The 21,967-nt window shown below is 40.3% G+C and overlaps 1 protein-coding gene and 1 long non-coding RNA gene across 13 annotated transcripts in view; one reads left to right on the top strand and one right to left on the bottom strand.

Annotated features, from left to right (window-relative positions):
• The first annotated feature begins 1,518 nt into the window (after positions 1 to 1,518).
• Positions 1,519 to 21,967, top strand: part of SFSWAP (splicing factor SWAP) — a 101,133-nt gene continuing 80,684 nt past the window's right edge. For 3 of the 12 annotated variants that reach the window (XM_083418234.1, XM_083418232.1, XM_083418228.1), the window contains exons 1-7: positions 1,546 to 2,015; positions 6,402 to 6,571; positions 7,128 to 7,262; positions 10,951 to 11,039; positions 14,567 to 14,792; positions 15,840 to 15,946; positions 17,387 to 17,522. In XM_083418234.1, the coding sequence (XP_083274360.1) occupies positions 1,723 to 2,015; positions 6,402 to 6,571; positions 7,128 to 7,262; positions 10,951 to 11,039; positions 14,567 to 14,792; positions 15,840 to 15,946; positions 17,387 to 17,522 (1,156 nt within the window). In that variant the 5' untranslated portion in view covers positions 1,546 to 1,722. Of the gene's footprint in view, positions 7,263 to 10,950; positions 11,040 to 14,566; positions 14,793 to 15,839; positions 15,947 to 17,386; positions 17,523 to 21,967 lie in introns of all 12 variants that reach the window. The other 9 variants (XM_083418230.1, XM_083418238.1, XM_083418233.1 and 6 more) reach the window with 8 other exon arrangements.
• On the bottom strand, positions 1,560 to 10,791 carry LOC310666919. The gene is made up of 2 exons (XR_014506103.1): positions 9,639 to 10,791; positions 1,560 to 9,011 (listed from the first exon to the last, which is right to left on the bottom strand). It is a non-coding gene; the product is annotated as an uncharacterized lncRNA (long non-coding RNA).

Below are 21,967 nucleotides of genomic sequence, written 5' to 3'. Positions count from 1 at the left end.
TGTTTTATCTATTCATTTTAAAACTTTATTTATTTTTTCAAATTTTCACACCACACATTAACCAATACAACCATTGATTAGTCATCAAATTCCCTTCCCCCCTTACATGGTTCATTTTTAATTATCCATTACTACTACATATTCTGATTACTCCATTATTTCCCCCCTTTCTCATTAGTATAAAGGTAAAGGTAAAGGTACCCCTGCCCGTACGGGCCAGTCTTGACAGACTGTAGGGTTGTGCGCCCATCTCACTAAAGAGGCCGGGGGCCAGCGCTGTCCAGAGACATTTCCGGGTCACGTGGCCAGCGTGACATTGCTGCTCTGGTGAGCCAGAGCCGCACACGGAAACGCCTTTTACCTTCCCGCTAGTAAGTGGTCCCTATTTATCTACTTGCACCCGGGAGTGCTTTCGAACTGCTAGGTTGGCAGGCGCTGGGACCGAACAACGGGAGCGCACCCCGCTGCGGGGATTCGAACCGCTGAATTCTACATACTCCATCAGTTTCACCTGCCACTCCTCCCTCATTGGTACTGTTCCCTCCCTCCATTTCTGAACATATTTTCATCTGGGCTGCCGTGGTTGCATAGAGAAACGAATTCTTTCGATCTCTGTGGACATCTGACCCTACTATTCCTAAAATCAAGGCTTCTGGTCTTTTTACAAAACACTTTTTGAACATTTTTTTCATTTCATTATATATAATCTCCCAGAAGTCCTTAACTAATTCACATGTCCACCACATAGGGTAAAATGTTCCCTCTGTTTCTTGACATTTCCAGCAAATACCTGATTCTGATTTACACTTTTTTGCTAAGTTGCTCCGCGTCAAATACCACCTATATATCATTTTCATAATATTGTCTTTTAACGTATAGCAGGCTTTGCAGTAGAAAAGTTCCCATTCCCGTATTTTTTCTGCTGCAATTGCAAACTACCCTGTGATCTTTGGATGAAAGATGACAACATTTTAAAAATAAAATAAAAAATAAATCCCCCTTTACGTTGCTCCATTTATTTACAGTAGAAATTAATATATATATAAAATAAACACGGGGGGGGGGGGAGAATATACTGCACCAAACAACAACAACCCCACATTGGCATCTCTGCTTTGTAGCAAGGACGGCAATTTATGGACCGCCAGATATGCCTGTACTCCAACTCCCTTCAGCCCCAGCCAGCAATGTCCAACAGCCAGGAATGCTGGGAATTGTAGTCTAACAACATCTGGCTCGCGCCGGAGCTCTCTTTACCTTTTCTACTCTCTCTTCAGCCGCTTACCCCTTTTCTTAAACCCCGTTTTCAAGACGGCACTTTCGCCACCACTATCCCTCTCTGCTCCTTTTAACAATGTACTGTACGTATTCACGCTTTTCTCCCTCATCCCCTCCGCACGACACACATCCCCACAAGCAACCGCCCCCTCTTGCTGTGGCTTCGAAACCCCCTACCCTACCCCTTTTCCAACGGACGAATCTGCTGAAGCCCGACTTCCTTTTCTCTTTTTTTGCCCTCTCGGCGTTCGCCTCAGCCGCCGGAAGCGTCCCGGCCGCCATTTTGTCTCGGGCAATGGCGACGCTGCAGGGCCTTGAGAGGAGCCTGTCAGGGGGGATGGAGTCGTCGTCGTGAGTCCGGGGAGATAAGGGAAAACCGGGCGGGCGAGTTAACTTCTCGCCCGCCCCCCTTGATTCGGGCGAGAGCAAGACTAGGCCTCGGCGATGTACGTGGGACGGGGCAGCGTGGCGGAGGCCGGGCCGGCGCCGCGGACCATCCTGTCGGTCGGCGGGGCGGCGTCGCGCCCTGCTGCGGCCGCGGCTGCGGGTCCGAGTAGCGGCGGTGGCAGTAGCAGCAGCAGCAGCAGCGACGGAGGAGGAGGAGGAGGAGGCCGCGTGGAGCTCCTCGTCTTCGGCTACGCGTGCAAGCTGTTCCGCGATGACGAGAAGGCCCTTCAGCAGGAGCAAGGCCGCCACCTCATCCCTTGGATGGGAGAGCCCTCCATCATGATCGATAGGTCGGTGCAAGCCAACCCCCCGCCCGCCTATCGCTTCTTCTTTTTCCGTCGTGGTTTTTGGTGTGTGTGTATGCGTGTGTGTGTATGCGTGTATCTTGCGTGTCACGCTTTCAACGACCCTCTGCCAAGCAGGATCAATAAAGGGAGACCGGGGGCGGGGTTAGGGGAGAGAGAGGGAAAAGGCGACACACACACACATATATATACATACATATACATATACATACACTATGAAGGACTATTTTCATTGTTGCTGATTGGTTTGATGATGGTTATTATTAATTTCATGAAATTTAATGCACTGCTTGAATATTTTTCAAGTACCTCGAAACAGTGTACAGAAAGATAAAACAGGAAAAAGAAATGGGGGAATCACAGCTGTGCGAGAAGTTAAAATACTACAAGTATTAAGATTCACCTCTGCTTTCTAAGCACCTGGGCTGACTTGTCTAAACAGGAATGTTTCCAACAGCGCTGAAAAATGTACAGTGAAAAGGAGGTGTCTGCTTGATCTCAATAGGCAGGGAGTTCCAAAGTGCAGGTGCTGCCACACTAAACGAATGGGTATTATGTGGCACCTGTGTTTTGCTTCGTTTTATTTATTGAACAAGAAGAGTATTGTTTTACTCTCATCACCCAATTTTATAGGCAGCTGTGTTGGTCTGTTTAAGAAAGCGACCGAGGGAAGGAGATAAAACACCCCCAAAAGTTAACAGTAAGGCAGGAGTGGGGAATCTGCATGCTGCCCCCACCAAAAAATGTTTTTGGGACTATAAATCCCATCGCTCTTGACTGCTGGCCACGCAGTTTGAGCCTAGCAATATCTTGGGAAGGCTACACCTTCCCCACCTCTGGTTCAGTGTCTTTATTAAGGCTGTGATCACACTTAATTATCTGGGACTATGCACCTATCAAGTACAGTGGTGCTTGCTTCTGAGTAAACATGTAGGGTTATACTGATGGAGCAGTTAAAAGAGAGTAGTGTTCTTTAGTTCCTAGCCTGTTGCCCTTATTTTACTTTTGGGTGGGTGCAAAAATCTTCCTTTCTGTTATTTGTTTGTGATGCCAAAAGGAGTAGGGAATTAACTTTAAAGTTGAACAGATTTATCAAGGCATAAGCATCCATGGGCTGGAGCCCACTTTATCCTCATTTGGCAGATAATGACAAATTTCCATATATATCTGAATTTGTGTGTGTGTGTGTGTGTATGCATGTATTTAATTTTGGGTCTTTATCTTTTTTGACCAAAGCAGCATTTAAAAAGAACAAAACCATTAATAACAACTAGGTTAAAGTTAAAACAGCAGCACATTGCTAGCTAAGGCTAGCATTTTATGTATTTGGGCTCAAGCCCATGGATGTCTACGCCACAATAAAATTGTTCATCTTTAAGCTGCCACTGGGCTCCTTACTGTGGTTGATGTAGCAGACCAACGTGGCTACCCCTCTGGATTTGGTGGTGGCAGTGATCATACATGATCCATAGAAGTGATGGGGACGATGACACAGGACTCAGTTTGGGAGGGGGGAGTGGGCAGTCTTAGGTAGAAGTGCTTCCTTGCAACATAGGATTCAGGCTTCACTTTTGATGACACTTGGTAATTCTAGAAGCCTCTGGCCTCCCCCAATGTTCACTTCCTTCCTGGCAGAGGGTTAACATATAATGCCCCCCTCCCCCTTGTAGGAGGGTTGTGTATGGTTATATATATTTATATATGCTGGGGTGGGAATAATCTCCTTTTCAAACCAAACCTCATAATGGCTTCTCCTATGAACTGAACGAAGACGAGCTTTTTTGTTTGTGTACTGGAAAATAAACAAAATAACTTGTCTCCTTTTCCCTTGGGTTTTAGATGGGTTTTCAAGTAGCCTAATTTTGGAATGTATCCCTTTTGGTATTGTGTTGTTGGCTGGAACGTTTTGTGATGGTACCTGGAATGTTTTGTATGGAAAATGCCTTTCCATCTTAACTTCCAGCAAGACCTGTAGACTGATGGACTCAGCTGTTGGTGATGTGTCAGCCCTAAAATAAAAGACCTTTTCCCTAGATCACTGTTGAGATTCAGCCTCTTCTGTTGTTTAGCTTATTTCTGTTTCACTCTTCCTTCGCTGCTGTCTAGGTGACATCTTTGCAACACCCCATGTGAGGCAGGTTAAGTTGGTGAATAGTGATAGCTTTGTAGTGAATGAGCATCATAGCTCAACAGGGACCCCAAACCTGCGATTCCTGCTTCTTAACATTTACATCTAGTATTGCTTCTGGCATGTGCCAGCAAATGTTTAAGCAGCTGCTACATATGTTGCTGTTTATCTAATTTGGTTCATTATGTTGCTGATTGGAGGTGCACTTGTAGGATTAGAATCTGATAGTGATTTTTGACTTGTGGAAACCTTTCTGATTGCAATGTTTAGGTAATGGCTTCTGCAATCTTTGTGTATCTTCCTTACGCTTGGTAGTGCTTTCAGTTTTGAACAAAACCTTCTAAATGGAGCTTTGTGTCTGGTTGGATAGTCTCAGTGTTGGAGGATTTTCCGCCTGTGCTTTTAGTGGATGGTTATGTAGGGACTTTTTCACGAATACTAATATACAAGGAGGCTGAACCAGATTTTTAAGTAGTGATGAAATCCCCATAACACTCAGCACAGGAAAGTCTGAATGACTTTGGTTTGAAAAGGGGCACATGGCATATTGTAAATGTTTGCTCCTTCCGTTTCAATTTCACACAAAGCCCTAAATTGAAAACTAATTTTTATGTTATGATAAATAATCCCAAAGTGATAGCACTCCTGAACTTAGGCAAAGCACATGACAAATTACTTTCCGTGGCAATTTCTGTAAAGGACCATTGTATGCCAGTAAAGACTGAAAATGAATTGTATACAGAAAACCTCTATAGATACTAGATAATAAAGTTTCTTTTTCCAGGTACACAACCAAACAAGTGTTTTTTGTTTGAAGGATTGGTGATGAAGTGATAAATTGATTATTGGTTGGAATTCGGTTCCATGCTAAGCAAATTGAATAGCAGTGTAAATTCAAGTGTCTTATGTGCTGGTGGAATTTTCAGTAGGGTTAGGGGTGGGGACACACACACACACACACACACACACTTATTGGGCAGCTTGTAGTCTGGAATGAATCAGCTGTGAAGAACGGTGGGAGCAAATTGTAGCATATGCTCATGGCCTATAAAGTAAACAATCTACATTTGTAAATTAAGGAGGTTTGACAAACATACACACAACTGTAATACAAAATAGCTTTCAGATGGGCAGGAAAATTTATATATTTTTCTAGGAATCCTCATTTTTATCTTGAGCAGTCCAAAATTGTTCATCTTCATCAGAAGATGAAATAACGTTGGTATTGAGATATTCAAGGCCAAAATTCCTGTGGGAAAATACTTTTGGTAATCTGTTGCTTGTTGTGATATTTTTTATTTTAAGCTGGTCAGACTTTTATGCAGTGTCCATCTCGGACTGGTGGAATTCATTGCTGTGTCAACTCACTTTTTCCAAATCACATGGAAACCATTGGATTATTACTAACATTCTTCAATAAACTAAGCTAAACCAATGTTGCACAAATAATTCCACAGAAATTATTAGACAATAAAAATGCTTACAAAGCTACTTGCCAATCATACATTTGTAGCACACACTTCAGTTTACAAAAATATATATGATTGCCTGAGGGTGATTCTTACTTGCCAAAGGTGACTAAATGAAAAGCTGTTTACAAGCCCAAAATAAACCATTTAACTGTATTTAAGGAGACTTCGGTATCTCTTGAGCATTATGGTATTTTTAGTACCCTCTGTAGAGAACCTCCTTAAATTGCACATATGTTACTGTTCCTATATATGTGTGTCTCTCTATCACATAATCAGCACTTCTTTCCTCAGCCAAATGGCTAGGGGTCGAGCCTAGCCATGATTTTACCTCCAATGGACGCAAGTTTCTTTGGTGAAGATTTCTCCTGAGAGTTCGAGACTAGCAGAAAGAAGCGAGGAAATTGCGACCGTTTGGTTCTTACGGATAGGTATTTATGTATTTGGGTTTGTGTAAATGTAACATATTGCCTTTCCACAAAAATATGTATTTTATCAAGGGTGTTGAATGGTTGAACCATAAACGGTAAGAACAATGGAGGAATTGGTTCTTTTTTAACTAGTAAGATCTTTTGTAATAGTCTTAAAGGGGGATTTGAAACCTATATTTTTTTTAAAAAAAACGTAGTGGGTGAGAAGTGATTAGTCAGATTAAAATACTAATTTAATTCATATTAAATCTTCTTCTTTTTCAAATGTGTGTGGTAAGTATTTGTATAGTGGCAGAAACTAAAGCCCAAAGTTCTTCCTTTGACCATATCTTTCATGTTGCAGGTATGATGGGCGTGGTCACCTGCATGACCTTTCTGAATATGATGCTGAATATTCCACATGGAACAGAGATTACCAGTTGTCTGAAGAGGAGGCTAGAATAGAAGCCCTCTGTGATGAAGAGAGGTATTTAGCCTTGCGTACGGACTTGCTTGAGGAGGAGGCAAGGCAAGGTATTGCTCAAGGACAACTTCCTGAGTTAGAACACATTTAATTGAAAATAACTTTTTAAAAAATTCGTTCCCACTCATTATATACTCACTCTTTCTGATATTATTTTGACAGTACCCAGTGGATTCGAAAAGCAAGCGTCTTTGCGTATCTGAGAGGACCTCAGGATAGTTTATATGTAGAGCCACACAGAATTTGCCCAAGTTTTGAGGGCAGGCTGAGAATTGAGACACTTTTAACTGTTCTTCTTTAACAGTATTGTATCAATTAAAAAGTTCATGTCTTTGTCTTTGTTATAAGTAGAATGATTTAACTCTTAAGACACTTATCTCAGCAGGAGAAAACCGATCATCCAGACAAAACCAAAAAAAGCATATGCCCTCTGCCCTCTGGGGCTGACACAAGTCTCAGTGACCACAGATGACCTGTGTGGTGCATTTGCTGTAAATGGTTGTGGTTGAATGTTAGGTTTCAAACCATTAACATACTTTGAAAAAATAAAAGTCTTGTGGGAGTTTTGTGTTCATTTTTTAATTGAATTTTGCATTTTTATTCAAGAGGAAGAATATAAGAGACTGAGTGAAGCTTTGGCAGAAGACGGTACCTATAATGCAGTGGGATTCACTTACAGTAGTGATTATTATGATCCTTCGGAGCCCACTGAGGAGGAGGAACAGCCTTCAAAAGCAAAAGGTAAGAGTCTATGGATTATTCGGGAGAGTACCTTCTTCTTCAGGAAAAATACTTTCAGGCTCAGCATGTGAACTGTATGAGAGATCTAGAAAGAACAATCTTTTTGAAGATGCATTATCATCCCATGCCATTTGTAAAGCTTTATGAGCAAACTGAGAGTTTTGTCATTATGCAAATAGGCAAACTGTTATTTTCTGTGTTTCCTGGGGACTCCAATGTTATGGATGCCAGAGATGTCCCTCTAAAGCAGGAATGAGAAACCTGTGCCTATTCAAAGGTTGTTGAACTCCAGTGATCAGCCCCAGCCAACATAGCCAGTGATCAGGGGTGCTTGGAGTTGTAGTTCAGCAGCATTTGGATGGCAACTGATACTCCATCCTGATTTGAGGAAAGACAAGTAGTAGCAAAGATAGGCATGAACTTCATTCTGAAGCCTTTAGTTTTGCATTAATAGCAAGGAGTCGAGAGTTCAAATGGTTTTGCCTTTTTTTTAAAGTAATTCACCTTTATTGCTTGTCTTTATTTATTTAGTAGTTTTTTAAATCTTTTGGTGATTATCAAAGAGTCATGCATTAACCTCAACACAAAGTTTTTTATTTCCCTTTCTGTTTCTTTTCTGGGAACTTCAGCTGGACAAGAATTATTGAAGTTGGGAAAGGGGCTTGTTAATTGCATAACATGTAATTAACACATTCATCCTAGAAATTAGAAGGTTGTATTTTTTAAAAAAAATACTGGCCTCTAAAAGTAATAAAATTAAATACAGAAACAGAAAACTTCATATTAATCAAGATCTATCAAATGTATGTTTGTTTTAAAAACTAGAATTCCCTTCTTCAGTATTTCATTTTTTGTTATAGTTGACCATGTTTACTTACGTTAATCAATGGAGACACATGGACAAACTGAAATGAAATTATTCAAGGCTGCAAAAGCTTTCTGGGAGGATTCTGCCTTGTCATAGAATATCAAATGTGTGGTTATTTTAAATACCCTCTCCTGAGAGAGAATTGCTTTGCTGCAGTACAGAAGCTCAGTATTCTTTTCCAAACACACAGGAATTTTCTATGCAGTCAGAAACAAGAGAACTCTGTAGTGATTGTCAGCTTTTAGTAAGAACTCTGTTTTTGTTGCTGCCAAAACTACCTGTGGATGAAGGCAAGGGGAACAGTTAGTTAGTTAGTTAGTTAGTTAGTTAGTTAGTTAGTTGTGGCCCAGGTTGTTCAGGTTATCTAAATCCTATTTGAGAATAGCGAGTCAGAATTTTAAACGGCAAAGAAGTAGCTGGTTTTTTTTGTTCAATTAACATGTTTGGTTTCCCTCCCCTAGACGCTCTTTAAGAAACTCAAAACGCTTTTAACACTTAGTAATGGCAAGACTCACTGTTGTGTCAAATCTTACAACACACTTCTAGAGTTTTTAGCGCCACTGGAGTGAAACATGTTCTTAAGGCAGATCATTAAAGCAGGCTCCCTGTAGTGAACTTAGTTGTCTCAAAGTGTCTTCCTAAACAGGAGGTAGAACAGTAGTTTTGCAGAAAACTGTTGAAAATATTGGAGAAGTGTAGGGAGGTTAAGTCTCTTCATCTGCTCCACGTCTTGCAGTCCCTGCAGATTTAGGACGAAAAGCAGACTCAACACTTCCCAGCTCTTTTGGCTTGCATTGTACCATAATAGTTAAGTCAGTGCAGCACAGAATTCTACAATTTAAGCAGAAATCTGACTCTTTATCTGCTTTATCTTTCTCCAGCTATTCTGACAATTGTGTCCCAAAGTGGTGTACATCAATAAAAATTAAAGCAAAATAATCAGGCATGGCCATCAGGCTAACAAATTAAAAGAACAAGGCACATAAGGGAAGGGGAGTCATGGGAAAGGATAGAGGGAACTCTCTTCTTCAAAATTTAGAATTAAGTAGTATGCTGTAAGCAGGCATGTAGCCATATGAGGCCAGGACGATTTCCCCCTTGCTTGAGTTCTCATTTGAATAGCAATGGGTTCTTGTTCCTTTTGGCTGACAAATGGGACCCATGTTTCTGCAGCCTCGGTGCAACTGGCAGTTGAATGAATTGAGTTATTTCTGGGTGTGGAAAGCAAGCTCCCTGCATCTGTTTTTATCTCTGGCCAGTGGATGGGGCTGGTTGAGCTGTCTCTTACCTTTATGTTCTTCCTTGGTTCCCTGGCCAATGTGATGCCTTTCAGCTGTGCCATCCCTGGGCAATCCTATTCTGAGGTGTTCCTGAGCCCATTGATTTTGTGCATCATAATCATATGACCTATACCATCTGTCAGTAGGAGCCATTTTGTATAATGGAGGCATATCTGACTCAAATGAAAAGTCATGCGTGTATTAGAACGATATAGAAATATCAAAAACATTTCAATGAAATTCTTTTGTTGTCAAGTTTGGTATCCTTTTGTGTCCTTATTAGATAGCTCCAAACTCTGGTTGAGCGGGATTGGTGTTAATTATGGCTGTGAGAATTCACAAAGGGGAGGGGAGGCGACATACCAATTCTGTGTTAAGAACTCAGGTTGTTAACACTATGTGTGCCCACTGTGGTTTTCGGTTGTCACAAAAGCACTCGCACAGGTTGCCTTTGCTTGATTTAAAGAGACCTCTTCTCTTGTTCCTCTGCAGCCCTCTGTGCCCATCCTATGCTGGCTCAGGAGGGTCCCCCGCCCTCTGGAGAAGCCTTTCAGATGATGGGGAGGGGGGCAGGGGAGGGAGCAAGTGTCTTTAAAAATAAAAGCAAGTGAAAACCAGTGCAGATCTGGCTTGAAGGATAGTAAACATTGGGTGAAGTTTAATGGCATTATTTATTAACTGCACCTCTGTGCTTTTTGTTGTATTCTTAAGAATGCTTTAAGATTACATGCATTAAAGGACTAGGTACCATTGTACTGGTGAGCCTCTCTGTTTACTGATACTAATTGAGTTGAAAGGAATGAGAATTGTAGGATAGGAAGAGGCAGGGGGCAGGGAGAACAATCAGTTCAAAAGCCATAAGGTGGATTGTATCAAGATTCTCACAAAAGATTTATTTCTAGCCATTTTGAAATAATATGGTTGCATATACACTTTGAAGAGAACATTTTTCTCTTATTAATTGGTTCTGATCCCATGAACCATGTATGCTGGAATGTCACTTCATTGCAGGTGTTCTGTATCAGTTCCAGGAAACACAGTCTTGCTGTGATGGTTTAATTGCTTTGAGATACAAAGAGATATAATTTCTGCCATCCTCCTTTGTAAAGATATGTGTATTTCAGGTGGTGAGGTTGAGAGCTTAATTACAGTCCAGAAAAAAGAACCCCAAAGACAATATATGTAGTAGCATGTCTCCGGCACATGTGGATTTTTAGTTAGATTATCTGCCGTTTGTGGGGGATGGAGTGGGAATTGCTATGAAGTTCCTGGGTGGTTTGAATGTTTCTATTGTAAATAAACCCTGGCAATCTGACTTTATTTGCTGTGCATAATTGCACAATTAATCACAGGCATATTTTGAGATGCAAGGATAGGCCAACCAAATATGAACTATGAAACAAAAATTGGAATTATAAAAAGCATTAAAATATGTAGGAAAAAATTGACTGTCAAACATGTTAAGAATGCTTGTGCTATGGTTTATGTGTGTTGTGTTCAGATTGCAAAACTAGCTGTTATATCATTTTCTTACTAATAGCTGCTGCGGCCAAGGCAGAACATGCAGAGGAAAATGAAGAACCATATATTGCTCCTTTGGGACTGAATGTACCTTCTGACGTGGAGCTGGTAAGTGTAGTATGTGTGTGTTTCAATGTCATATCTGAAACATTTTTGAAATGACCCGAGTTTTTGTTTTTATGGAATTACTTTGTTATGCAGAAAGAGTTTGGCAACCAATTCTAAAAAAAAATGTATTGTAAAATCTTCCTAGGAATCTTGTCAGAAGTCATGCTGCTCAGTGCTTGGTCTTAATTGAAATCAGCAGACTTAGGCTCAAATCATATACACACCTGGCAGTATGCCTCATTGAACACTGGGTGACCTGCTCCCAAGTAAATATGCACAGGATCTGGCTGTTAAATGTTTCCCGTATTAATTCCTAAACTGTCTCCTGGGGAAACATTAGTGTGCTAGGAGGGGAGTACTTGTGTTGCACCGAGTCCACAGTAGAGGCTGCTGCTTGCTATATTGGTAAATGGGAAGTTGCCTTGCACTGAGTCAGACCATTGTTCCATCTAGCTCAGTATTGTGTACCGTTGCTGGCAGCAGCCCTCCAGGTTTTCAGTTGGGGATATTTGTAGCTCTGGCATGCAGCCCCGGGAAGGCTGACCAGGATGGGAAATAGGGCACCAGGCTGGAAAAGGTTCTCCGTTGCTTCTCAAGTGTTGAGTAATTCTTTACACACTCCAGACTTTTCTGGAGGGTTAAATGAACCAAAAATCCATGTTAGTTTAGAGTTTCCTAAATTTGGGAAATGCTGGTCTAGCATATTTATTGAACAGCTGAAATAATGTAAAATGCACATTTATGAATTCCAGTGTATTAAACACTTTGCAAAGTGGATTCTTGACAAATAGAATTCCAACACTAAAAGTGTTGACCTGCTGTCAGGATTGCTCCCTTAACAGCGTGAAGCTGATTAACAGCATGGAATGGATTAACAACTTGTTGATGGAGTCTTAACTTTAAATTGAAAAAACAACAGCGGTATACTTGGTTCCACAATTTAACTGAACAGACATTTGCTATTAGGTATCTTAGGGTAGAACAGGCAGGAGCTGAAGATTTCTTTTTTAATATAGATAACAACAGTAGATGTGCTTCAGCTAACATATCTAATCATGTTTTTCTTTGGAAATTCTTTGGTGTCCTATTGATGCAGATTTTGCTGAAAGAATGCAGAGGTAGGCAATGAAATCAGGTCACTTCTGTGTCTTTGCCCACCTACTGTCTTTCAGCACCTATTGCAAATCTGATCACCCATACATTGGATGCAGTGTTTGGATGGTGCCTACACATGTGAAGTCCAACATGCACAGGCCTGAACAATGTGGTTTTTAACTCCGATAAATTGCAGGAAATAGTTTTGCTGTTTGGTCATCTTTATGTATATAGATTGTGCAAATGTTTTAGCACAGCTTAATAAAACTATGCTTCACCATCTTAAGAATCTGAAGACAGTGTATTTCTTGTAGACATTAGGAACTGCCAAAGTCCCCAGTACTGTTCAGGGATAATCAGCATTAGGTTGTAGTGTGTAGGCTTCTGCCATATCTGTAGTTGCATCCGAAAGCATTTTTTTACAGGTCATTTTTCACTGACGTATCAGTAGTGCTAGCAATCATACCTGCCATATAAGACAACCTGTAATGTCTTTCAGTCAATATCCAGGCTATTTACTGGGGGTTTTTTTCTTCTTAATCTTGCCACAAAAGCAGGTATATATCACAAAAATGTGTGCTTTAAGGTCTTTTCAACTATTGCACATGTCCTTGAGTTAGATTTGTCAGTATGGATTCATCATCTTGTAATTCTTTTCCTCAAATATTGTTCCCCTGTTGCTTTTTAAAATAACCACACAATTGGAGTTATGCTGAGTTGTTACATAAGAAACACATGAAGCTGTCGATATAAAATCTGATGCCAACTGTGTAAAGGAAATTGTGCAAAAGGCTGATTTCAGTAGCAATGCATCATTTTAGAATTATGGAGGTGCGTTTTTTTAAAAAAAGAGGAGGATGAAAATGCGTCTTGTGTAAGTAATTAAGGAAAACAGAGGTAGTGAAGTGGAAAATTAAACAAAAACTCTGAGCAGTGTACTGCCGTAGAGCTCTTAAAGCTCTTAAATGACACATTTCTTTGAATGGTTTAGTTCTTAGAAGGCTAAGTTGTCGTAGTCAGCAATAGTGGATAGTAGTGCAGTCATTCTCTTCTCCGTTTAAGGAGAGTCTAGGATATACATGCATTATGCTTCTAATTGTTCATCTCTGTGCATGGCATGCAGATGAAGGGCAGCTCTGAAACTAATGTTCTGCTATAAATACTGCTCATCGGAAAGTATGTCCTTGTGAAGTTCATTTAGATAGTAGCTGTGCCTGTACTGGAAAAGAATCATAGTTGTTTATTGTTGTGGGAAAGCATGCTGCAGCCAAAATGAGTGTAGAAAAATGAATAACATGATTAGTTTGAGCATCTTGATTGCTTTCTGAGCAGTTGGCATTGCAGTTACCCAAGCTTTCTAATCTAGATTTTGTAAAATGAGGTCTAGGCGCATTGTTTGAAAGGTCTTGTACAGCTTGTCACTCCCCAAGCTGAACATGGTCCACCATCCGTGTATTAAGTAGAATTTCTGCAGTGCTAGGTAGATAGGAGTTTTGAGTCTCTACCAGTCCTCAATAACATAGTTTGGATGATTTGGCATTTCCGTGCTCTCTGACTTCTGTCACTGTGTTTCGTTGCACCAGAAGTGGTTTATTCATGCTGGCCACATGACCTGGAAAGCTGTCTCTGCACAAATGCTGGCTCCCTCAGCCTGAAGCGAGATGAGCGCAGTACCCCATAGTTGCCTTTGACTGGACTTAACCGTCCAGGGGTCCTTTACCTTACCTTTTTTTTAGTTTGGATGATCATATAATGCCTTAATAAATTGAGATAACAGTATGTTTCATTTGCTCCTCTCTTCACCCTATTTGGGAAACATGCCAGAAAATATCCCATTACAGTGGTACCTCAGGTAAAGTACTTAATTATTTCCGGAGGTCCATTCTTAAACTGAAACTGTTCTTAACCTGAAGCACCACTTTAGCTAATGGGGCCTCCCACTGCCGCCGTGCCGCTGGAGCACGATTTTTGTTCTCATCCTGAAGCAAAGTTCTTAATCCGACGTACTATTTCTGGGTTAGTGGAGTCTGTAACCTGAAGCGTATGTAACCCGAGATACCACTGTACACCCAAACCCAGAAACTATCCTGGCTTGTTTCAGATTGGTTGCCTCTGGCAAAATAAGGCTCACTCTTTTTAAGCTGAAATTGTATGCATGTGTCCAGTAGGTTTGGTAAATCAGAAATTCTAAATGCTACTAGGTACTGTGGGCACCAGTAGCTTAAGTTGTAAACTGTATGTTGCCTTGGTATTAGAGTTTAAGAAATTGGAGTATATACTAGCTATTTTCATCTCAAGTGGTGAAGCTCTCAAAAGTGGGGATACATCCTTCTGATTTAGAGGGTGTTTGCTTCAGTGGGGGTGGGGAAACTGTGGACAGATTCTCTAAAAGATAAACTGCACAAGTTTATCATTTTCACTTCTTCTTCTAGCCACCGACAGCCAAAATGCATGCAATCATAGAACGGACTGCAAATTTCGTCTGCAAGCAGGGGGCTCAGTTTGAGATTATGCTGAAGGCAAAACAAGCTCGGAACTCTCAGTTTGACTTTTTGCGGTTTGACCACTACCTCAACCCTTACTACAAGTTTATTCAGAAAGCTATGAAGGAGGGGCGATATGCTGCCACTTCAGAAAAGAAAAAAGAGGAGGAAAAAAGTAAGTTTAGTACTTTTTTAAAATGGCATTGGCTGTGCAGCAGCTTATGCATTTCTTTCTAAATCATTCCAGCATCTTGATGGATAAGAGAAGTGTTCTCTTAATTATCGTTGTAAATATTACATGTAGTAACCAAAGGCTATGTATCTTGCTGGCAGATAATTATGAGAAGTTTAAATATGTTAGAATAATGGGCTTCCAGGGCATAGCCTAATATTCAGCTAAGCTGCTTTTTAATTTAAATCTGTTCTGAAAATACCTAAAGTAGTAACTTCAGTCTTTACCTATTTGATGTGGCTCTCCTAAAGGTATAAGAAAGCGGGCCTTCAGGGAGCACTGTACTTGACACTCCAGTTAGAAAACTAAGTTAGATCATTTAAATAACACAGTAAATGTATGTCATATGTAGTTCTATAATAATAATAATAAGTTGAGAATACTGTGCATTCATTCTGTTCTGCATGGCTACATCATTGCGGACTCATTAGGACTCATACAGGTAGCAAGTTATGCAAGGAGCAAATATAGATGCACAGCTATAGCCACGTGTGGTGGCATAAATAAGATGCACACTATTCGGATGTCTAAAAGGCTTTTGAGGGAAATCTAATGTAACCCTCCTGTTTGCAGGCTTGGTTTGTACTCAGAAGAAATGTTGCATTTCCTGCAGCTCTCCATTCCTCTTTCTGTGCTGTTCTGGACAGCCCTCTAATCCTCTGGAACAGATTTTTTCATAGAGCAGAGGAAGCTGCATTGGGAAGGGGGAATAGGAGAGAATTATTTATCCTCTCTTACATTAGCAGGTGCCTCTACTGGAACAAAAGCTGTTCCATGAGCAGGACAGCAGCCTTGGATTTCACACTTCATTCCTGTGCAACTTATCTAATGTATACATTGGAAAGATTTAGATATAGGGCTTAGGGAATGAATTTGATATAATTATTGATTTCCTTATAAAACCTATAGCCTGTGAATTTTAATATCCTGCAAGTCACTCCCTTCAATATCTCTGAAATGATAAAACACAACCATACAATTTTTAAACAGATGCAGGAGGTACTGATGATGAAGATGATGACTACGATGGAGATAACTACCTGCACCCAAGCCTCTTTGCTTCTAAAAAGCACAGTAGACTTGAAGAGCTTATGAAGGTATTTTGGCATGCAAAATTTCATTTTAGTGTTTTATATCTTGTTGAGCACCTGTTTTCTTTGTGAGACATCTCAGTTGATAGGTGTTCACAAACAGAGTAGTTCCCTGAATCCTAAGTTGGAATTTTATACTCTGAATTAGAGCTCCCTGTAGCGTATCACAAGCTGTTTCTGAAATTCCCACGTGGGTTCTCCACGCAGCTTGGGGAGATGCTTTTTAGAATATACAAGCCCTGAAAGCCTACCTTGGGTTATGTAACAAGTTGTTTAATGAGTTGTGTAGCTTTTATAATCTTGACTAGTGATAACACAGTGTTTTCTAGCTGCCATCAGAAACTTTTTATTTTAATTAAACATATTTAAATAAAATAGCTGTTTAAATAATTTTAGTGACTCAGATGTCAAAAATCACAAGATCAAACAGAAGATTCTTCTTGATTAGATTGACTGAGTTAAAAAACATTTATATTGATTAATCAAGTGCAGTAAGTAAGATACATGTGTATATAGAGCCAGTGTGTAATTCACATTTGCAAAAATTTGAGCTTCTATGGACTAAGATGTCAGTGAAAGAATCCATCCCTCAGTTGCACTATTTCTAGGATATGTATAGTAGACCTGGATCAAATACGATGGGACATATTTTGTTGAGGACAGGCTTAAATCCACAGGTTGTGGCCTTTTGAAATTACTGTTCCTCTAAAGTAGGCAAAAATTGCAGATAGGCATGTTACTCCATTAGAAAATCCACTCGTGGATAAATACATGGTAGTAGGACTAACTAAAATGTTAGTGAGCAAACTTTCAAGACTCTTGCTCAGTCTTAAACAATTTAAAAAACAAACCAAAAACGGAGATGTATTGGAGGAGAAGTCTGCAGCTTGCAATAGTCTTAAAATAGAATTAGATGTTATGGGCTGTCCCACTCACCGCTTCCCGTTTGTTTTGCGGACACTTGGCTTTTTTAAAGATTTGCCCAGCAACATGTTTTTTCTTCCTTCCCATTTTTTCTTAAAGTCCAGTCTGATGAAGCATTTTAATGAACTTGAAAGCTTGCTGACATCTTTGTGACCTTTTTGTTAGCATGGATTTAATAGTATTACCATTGTGCTTGCACTTGTCCTGTTATCCAATTTGTAAAGCAGAACTGGGATGTGCTTTGTAGGATGGGTTGGGCAAAGATTGTGCCGATTTTAATTTTAAAGCATTGTATTAATGGGGAATAATAAACTTCACAGCTTTTATTGCAAATTTATAATAATCGCATTCACAACTCTACAAAGCCTTTTGAAACCAATTCCAGGCATATAAAGTTTAAGTGCCCCTTTTGCAACCTTTTAAAATGCCAATATGGTAAATTAGTGGCAAGGAATCGGGTGGGGTGGGGGCATTGAGAAAGAAATTTTGAACTTTTCATGCTTTGCTTTCCTTCCCCATTAGCCTTTAAAGGTGGTGGACCCTGATCACCCACTGGCAGTGCTTGTTCGCAAGGCTCAGGCTGACAATAACTTGGCTGCCCCACAGCCAGCTGAAGGAGCAGCTGTTCAGTCGTCACAAATAGAATATTCTTCAGATCGTAAGTACATTGGGATAAGCGGATTAAGCATGTGAGAAGATTTTTTATTTATTAACAGGAGCTAGGAGAGGCAGTACTAATAATCACTAAATAGTATTTAGTAGATGTGCCATTGTTGCCTCAACAGTTTTTCCTTCACATTTTCAGTCAAGCTCCCTTAATGTATCTGTCAGGTTTGGAGACATGAATAGAATTCTCTTGTCGTTTCTAATTGATCTGCTGTCTGCTCTGCAAAGTTGCATTTTAAAGGCCAGTTTTTGTTTTCAGCAGGAGCATAGGTGCCCATTGTGTATAAGATCAAACTAATGCTTGCTTTGGAGTCGCTGACAATTTTCCTTGGGGAATATATATTCCCAGTTTTCCGAGAGGTTCAGAGTGACTTGGATATTTGATCGGTATGAAAATGTATTCAGGCATGTAGGGCGAAGTAGGTAACGCCATGGTTAATGTATTCAGTGAAAGACAAAATTAACATTTGATTGAATGATGAGCGTTTTCAGATTGTGCTTGAAGGCATGAAAGAGGTGTTGCTGGCTTTGAAACTTTAGCAAAAATGGAGAGCCAGTGTGGTGTAGTGGTTAAGAGCGGTGGACTCGTAATCTGGTGAACCGGGTTCGCGTCTATGCTCCTCCACATGCAGCTGCTGGGTGACCTTGGGCTAGTCACACTTCTTTGAAGTCTCTCAGCCCCACTCACCTCACAGAGTGTTTGTTGTGGGGGAGGAAGGGAAAGGAGAATGTTAGCCGCTTTGACACTCCTTCGGGTAGTGATAAAGCGGGATATCAAATCCAAACTCCTCTGCTTCTTCCTCAAGAGCATAATTTAGTTTTCTGTTCCTAACTTGTTTAAGAAACCTTTGGCTATGTGTCCCAGGCTTCGGATTCCATGAGCATGTGTGGCAATTTTTTAAAAATAGGTTGAAATAGGAGGCCTTATACACTCAAATGAAAGCATGTTTTCTTGATGAGATTCCAGATAAAGGCAGGCCCCTCTTCAGAGCCCCTGGATATGGGATTCAATATTGCTTTCTAGTATCTGACCGTACCCTTTGCCCAGTCAGTCAGCCAGTGCCTAGAAATGGGATTGTGCGCACCCTTCTCTTTCAACAGATTAGTGTGCCCCAGTCCACAATTTGGACTTGTTTTGCATGCTTTCACCTGGTGTGGAAAGCAGCGGTTGAATCATGAGGTCCGGCATTTATTTTGAATAAAATAAATGTGTAGTTCTTGTACTTTAGTTATTGCCTTCCCTGCACATTAGAAGAGAGGTTGGGAGTTTACAGTCTTTCATTTTCACCATGCAGAGGTCAGCTAGAAGAAACACTTTCATCAAAGTAGCTCTCAAGAAACATGCTTGTCTTGCGACAGTAGACAGTTATTGATAAAAGTTGGCATGGCTATCTCATGAGCACATTATGAAAAACAAAACTGGTCAGACTGTCAGAAAAACAATTCTGACCTCCTTTGAAAGTATGGTTCTGATCTGTAGCTAGAGAATAAAACATGCAATTGTTCTGAACAGCATATAAATTTCAGTACTGCATGTTTAGGTTGACTGTTGCTGCAAGGAAGAGAGCTCGCTTGAATGATTGTTTTTAATGTACACAAAAATATACTTTCCGGCAAACATTCAATCAGATGTCAGAAATTGAGGCTCAGGGGTTTCTGTGGAATCTTGGTAGTGACACAGTAGCAAAAATGCTTTATTGGTGAGACTGCAGTCGGCTAAAGCGCTTCAATACTGCAATTCTAGAGTTATTTCACTGTAGTCAATAGGACGATTTCAAAGTGATTTGAAGAGTGCAAACTCAGCGTATATGCTGCTGATTCTAATTATGCAATCCATACAAAAATTGTTCCGCAGATAATTTGAGTATAATTTCATCTTGTTAAAAGATGAAGAATAGAAGATCTTTGATAAAGGGAGGAAGGCTCAAAGGTTCATGTATTGCCTTTCCTTTGCTCAGTGGTGTTCTTTTCTTTTCTTTTTTCTTAAAAAAAATAGTAACTGAAGGTTGTAATTTCTGGTTACTAATCATGCTGATCTGCAGATACAGTACTGTGCTTGTATAGACAATAGTTCAGTTTAGCTAAGGCAAATGTAGGGCATTATGACTTGAGTGCCATAAATCACAATGATGTAGCCTACATAAGTTAACCGAATGGTAGTGGGGTGGTAAGGGGCTACATAGGGTTCTGAAACCCTGTTGTTTGATGCTATATGTTCTTGGTATACTTAAAGCCATTGCTGCTGCTTTGCAAGGCATTGGTCATACATTTTCGTTCCAGGCCATAGGTGTTGGACAGTCATCTGCAGTTGATCTGCAGTTTAAGTCCCAGGTCATGACATTACCCATTCAGCTCAGTTCTTCTCTGTGGAGTGGAGAGGACTCCGAGGTGGGAGGATTGAGGTGAATGGCTACAAGCATACAGTCTCCCAACAGTGGAGGTAGAACATGGCAATTCACCTTACTCCTCCCATCTCAAAGTTCTGTCCACTCCATAGAGAAGAACACCTATGGCCTGAAACGAAAAGGTATGGCCCCACTACCATTTGAGCCTTCATCCCTTTACCAGAGATCTTCTGTTCTTTGTCTTTTAACAAGATGAAATTACACTCTGTCAGATTATATGCAAAACAGTTTTTGTATGGATCACATACACTGTTGGAGACCGTATGCCTCTGAATGTCAGTCGCTGGGAATCACAAGTGGGGAGAGCGCTGTGACACTCAAGTCCTGTTTGTGGACTTCACATCGGCAACTGGCTTGTTATGAAATTCTGGACTAGATCTAGCAGGCCTCTTCTTATACCCATATGGTGTATGATGCAGCTGAAGCTATGCAGGGATGGTTCTGAATACAATGCCTCTTCCACCTGTGGATGTAAGAGGTCTCTAAATGGGATGTACAAACGGTAAGGCCCTAGGTTTGGCAATGGAAGTCAGGAGGGAGAGGACAAACGTGGTGCAAAACGCAACCCACTTGGTGCCCTTTGTACATTCACAGTGAAATACCTTTTACAGTAAGAACAACTGTCCTCGGTTCCATCATAGAGGAACGATAGTAAATAAATACAAGAGTAAATGAATGTCAAGTCCATCCTACTTGGTGTGCTGTGCCTAATACAGATACTTGATCTTTTACAGGTTGCAAACTTGCAATATTATAAAAAGAAAAAACCCGAGGTGCTCTGGGTGCCATTTAGTACCAAATTTCCACTTGCACGGCACTATGAAGTACACATGACCCTGTTCATAACCAATTACATATTAAGTAGCCTCATTGAAAGTACTTGTGTCTCATTTAAATAACTAATCAATAAGTGTTATAAAACATGGAAGAGTTGGGCAGCTTGGAAATAAAGATAGAAAATTAATCTCAAAACTGTATTCAGAACCTATCAATGATTTCAAAGTACGGTCTTCTCACGCATACACCTCCCTCTGAAAAAAAAAAACTGTTCAAAAATGTAAATTCTCTGGCCTGTAATAGTGTGTAAGTGATTATATTATAAATAAGTTTAGCAGTTTAACTGAGGAAAGGAAAAAGTATCTAGGATAATGTGATATACAGGTGTATATTTTTATACTCATGGAACTTTACTCTCGGTTGGAAGTAACAGCCTAGCATTTTTATAGATAATACTTCTAGACAAACTTGCACAAGCTACAGAAAGACAAGATAACCTTGGGAAATGGATAAATCAATTGAGAAAGTGCTTGCAGCTGATATTTCGAGACAAATGGAAGAGTTCAGTTGGGGGGGGGGGATGTCAACCTGCAAATCGGTCTTTTAAAAGCATGTAGCATAATCCACAAGGCTGTCTCTCTAGGCCGTTAACAAAACTGCTGTGATTTGCAACGAATAGTAAATTTCTCATTGACTTCAGTGAGAACAGGATCAGTGCCATTTAGTTTTGTTACAGGTGACACAGTGAAGAATTTCCTACAGTAGTGACAGGCAATGTCCCATTTATACATGGTATTTTCATCTCTACTTGCAGCCACAGAAGGAATTGGCTTGGCAGATACTGCTGTTTGTAGTAATGTCTGTTGTGATGCATCTTTGGGCGTGATGTGCAGGAAATAATATGGCATCTTGTTATATTAAATAAGTGGAGATTGCATGGGAAATGGAGTAAACTGTCAAGTTTTTTAAATCCTTCCCTAGACTCAGCAGAAATTTGGAATTGAGTCCAACAAAGATAGGTAGTTGCCCCTCCCTTAGGTCTGCTTTAAGCCCATATATTTAAAATGATAATCAACACAAGTGATTAGTGTTGACTGCAGTGTTTTAAATATTGGTCCATTGCTCTGCAGAAATGACTCTGGGCTTCAAACACAAATGTGGTTACAAAAGTTTACTAATTAGTGTTAGTTCCTGTTACATCAGTTTTATGGGGATATGTTTACATTAACAGTATTGCTGTTTAAAAGGTTTCTGT

Source organism: Podarcis tiliguerta (genome assembly GCF_965153285.1).
Source record: "Podarcis tiliguerta genome assembly, chromosome: 16".
NCBI lineage: Eukaryota > Metazoa > Chordata > Lepidosauria > Squamata > Lacertidae > Podarcis > Podarcis tiliguerta.
This window is presented reverse-complemented; position numbering and strand designations above follow the sequence as displayed.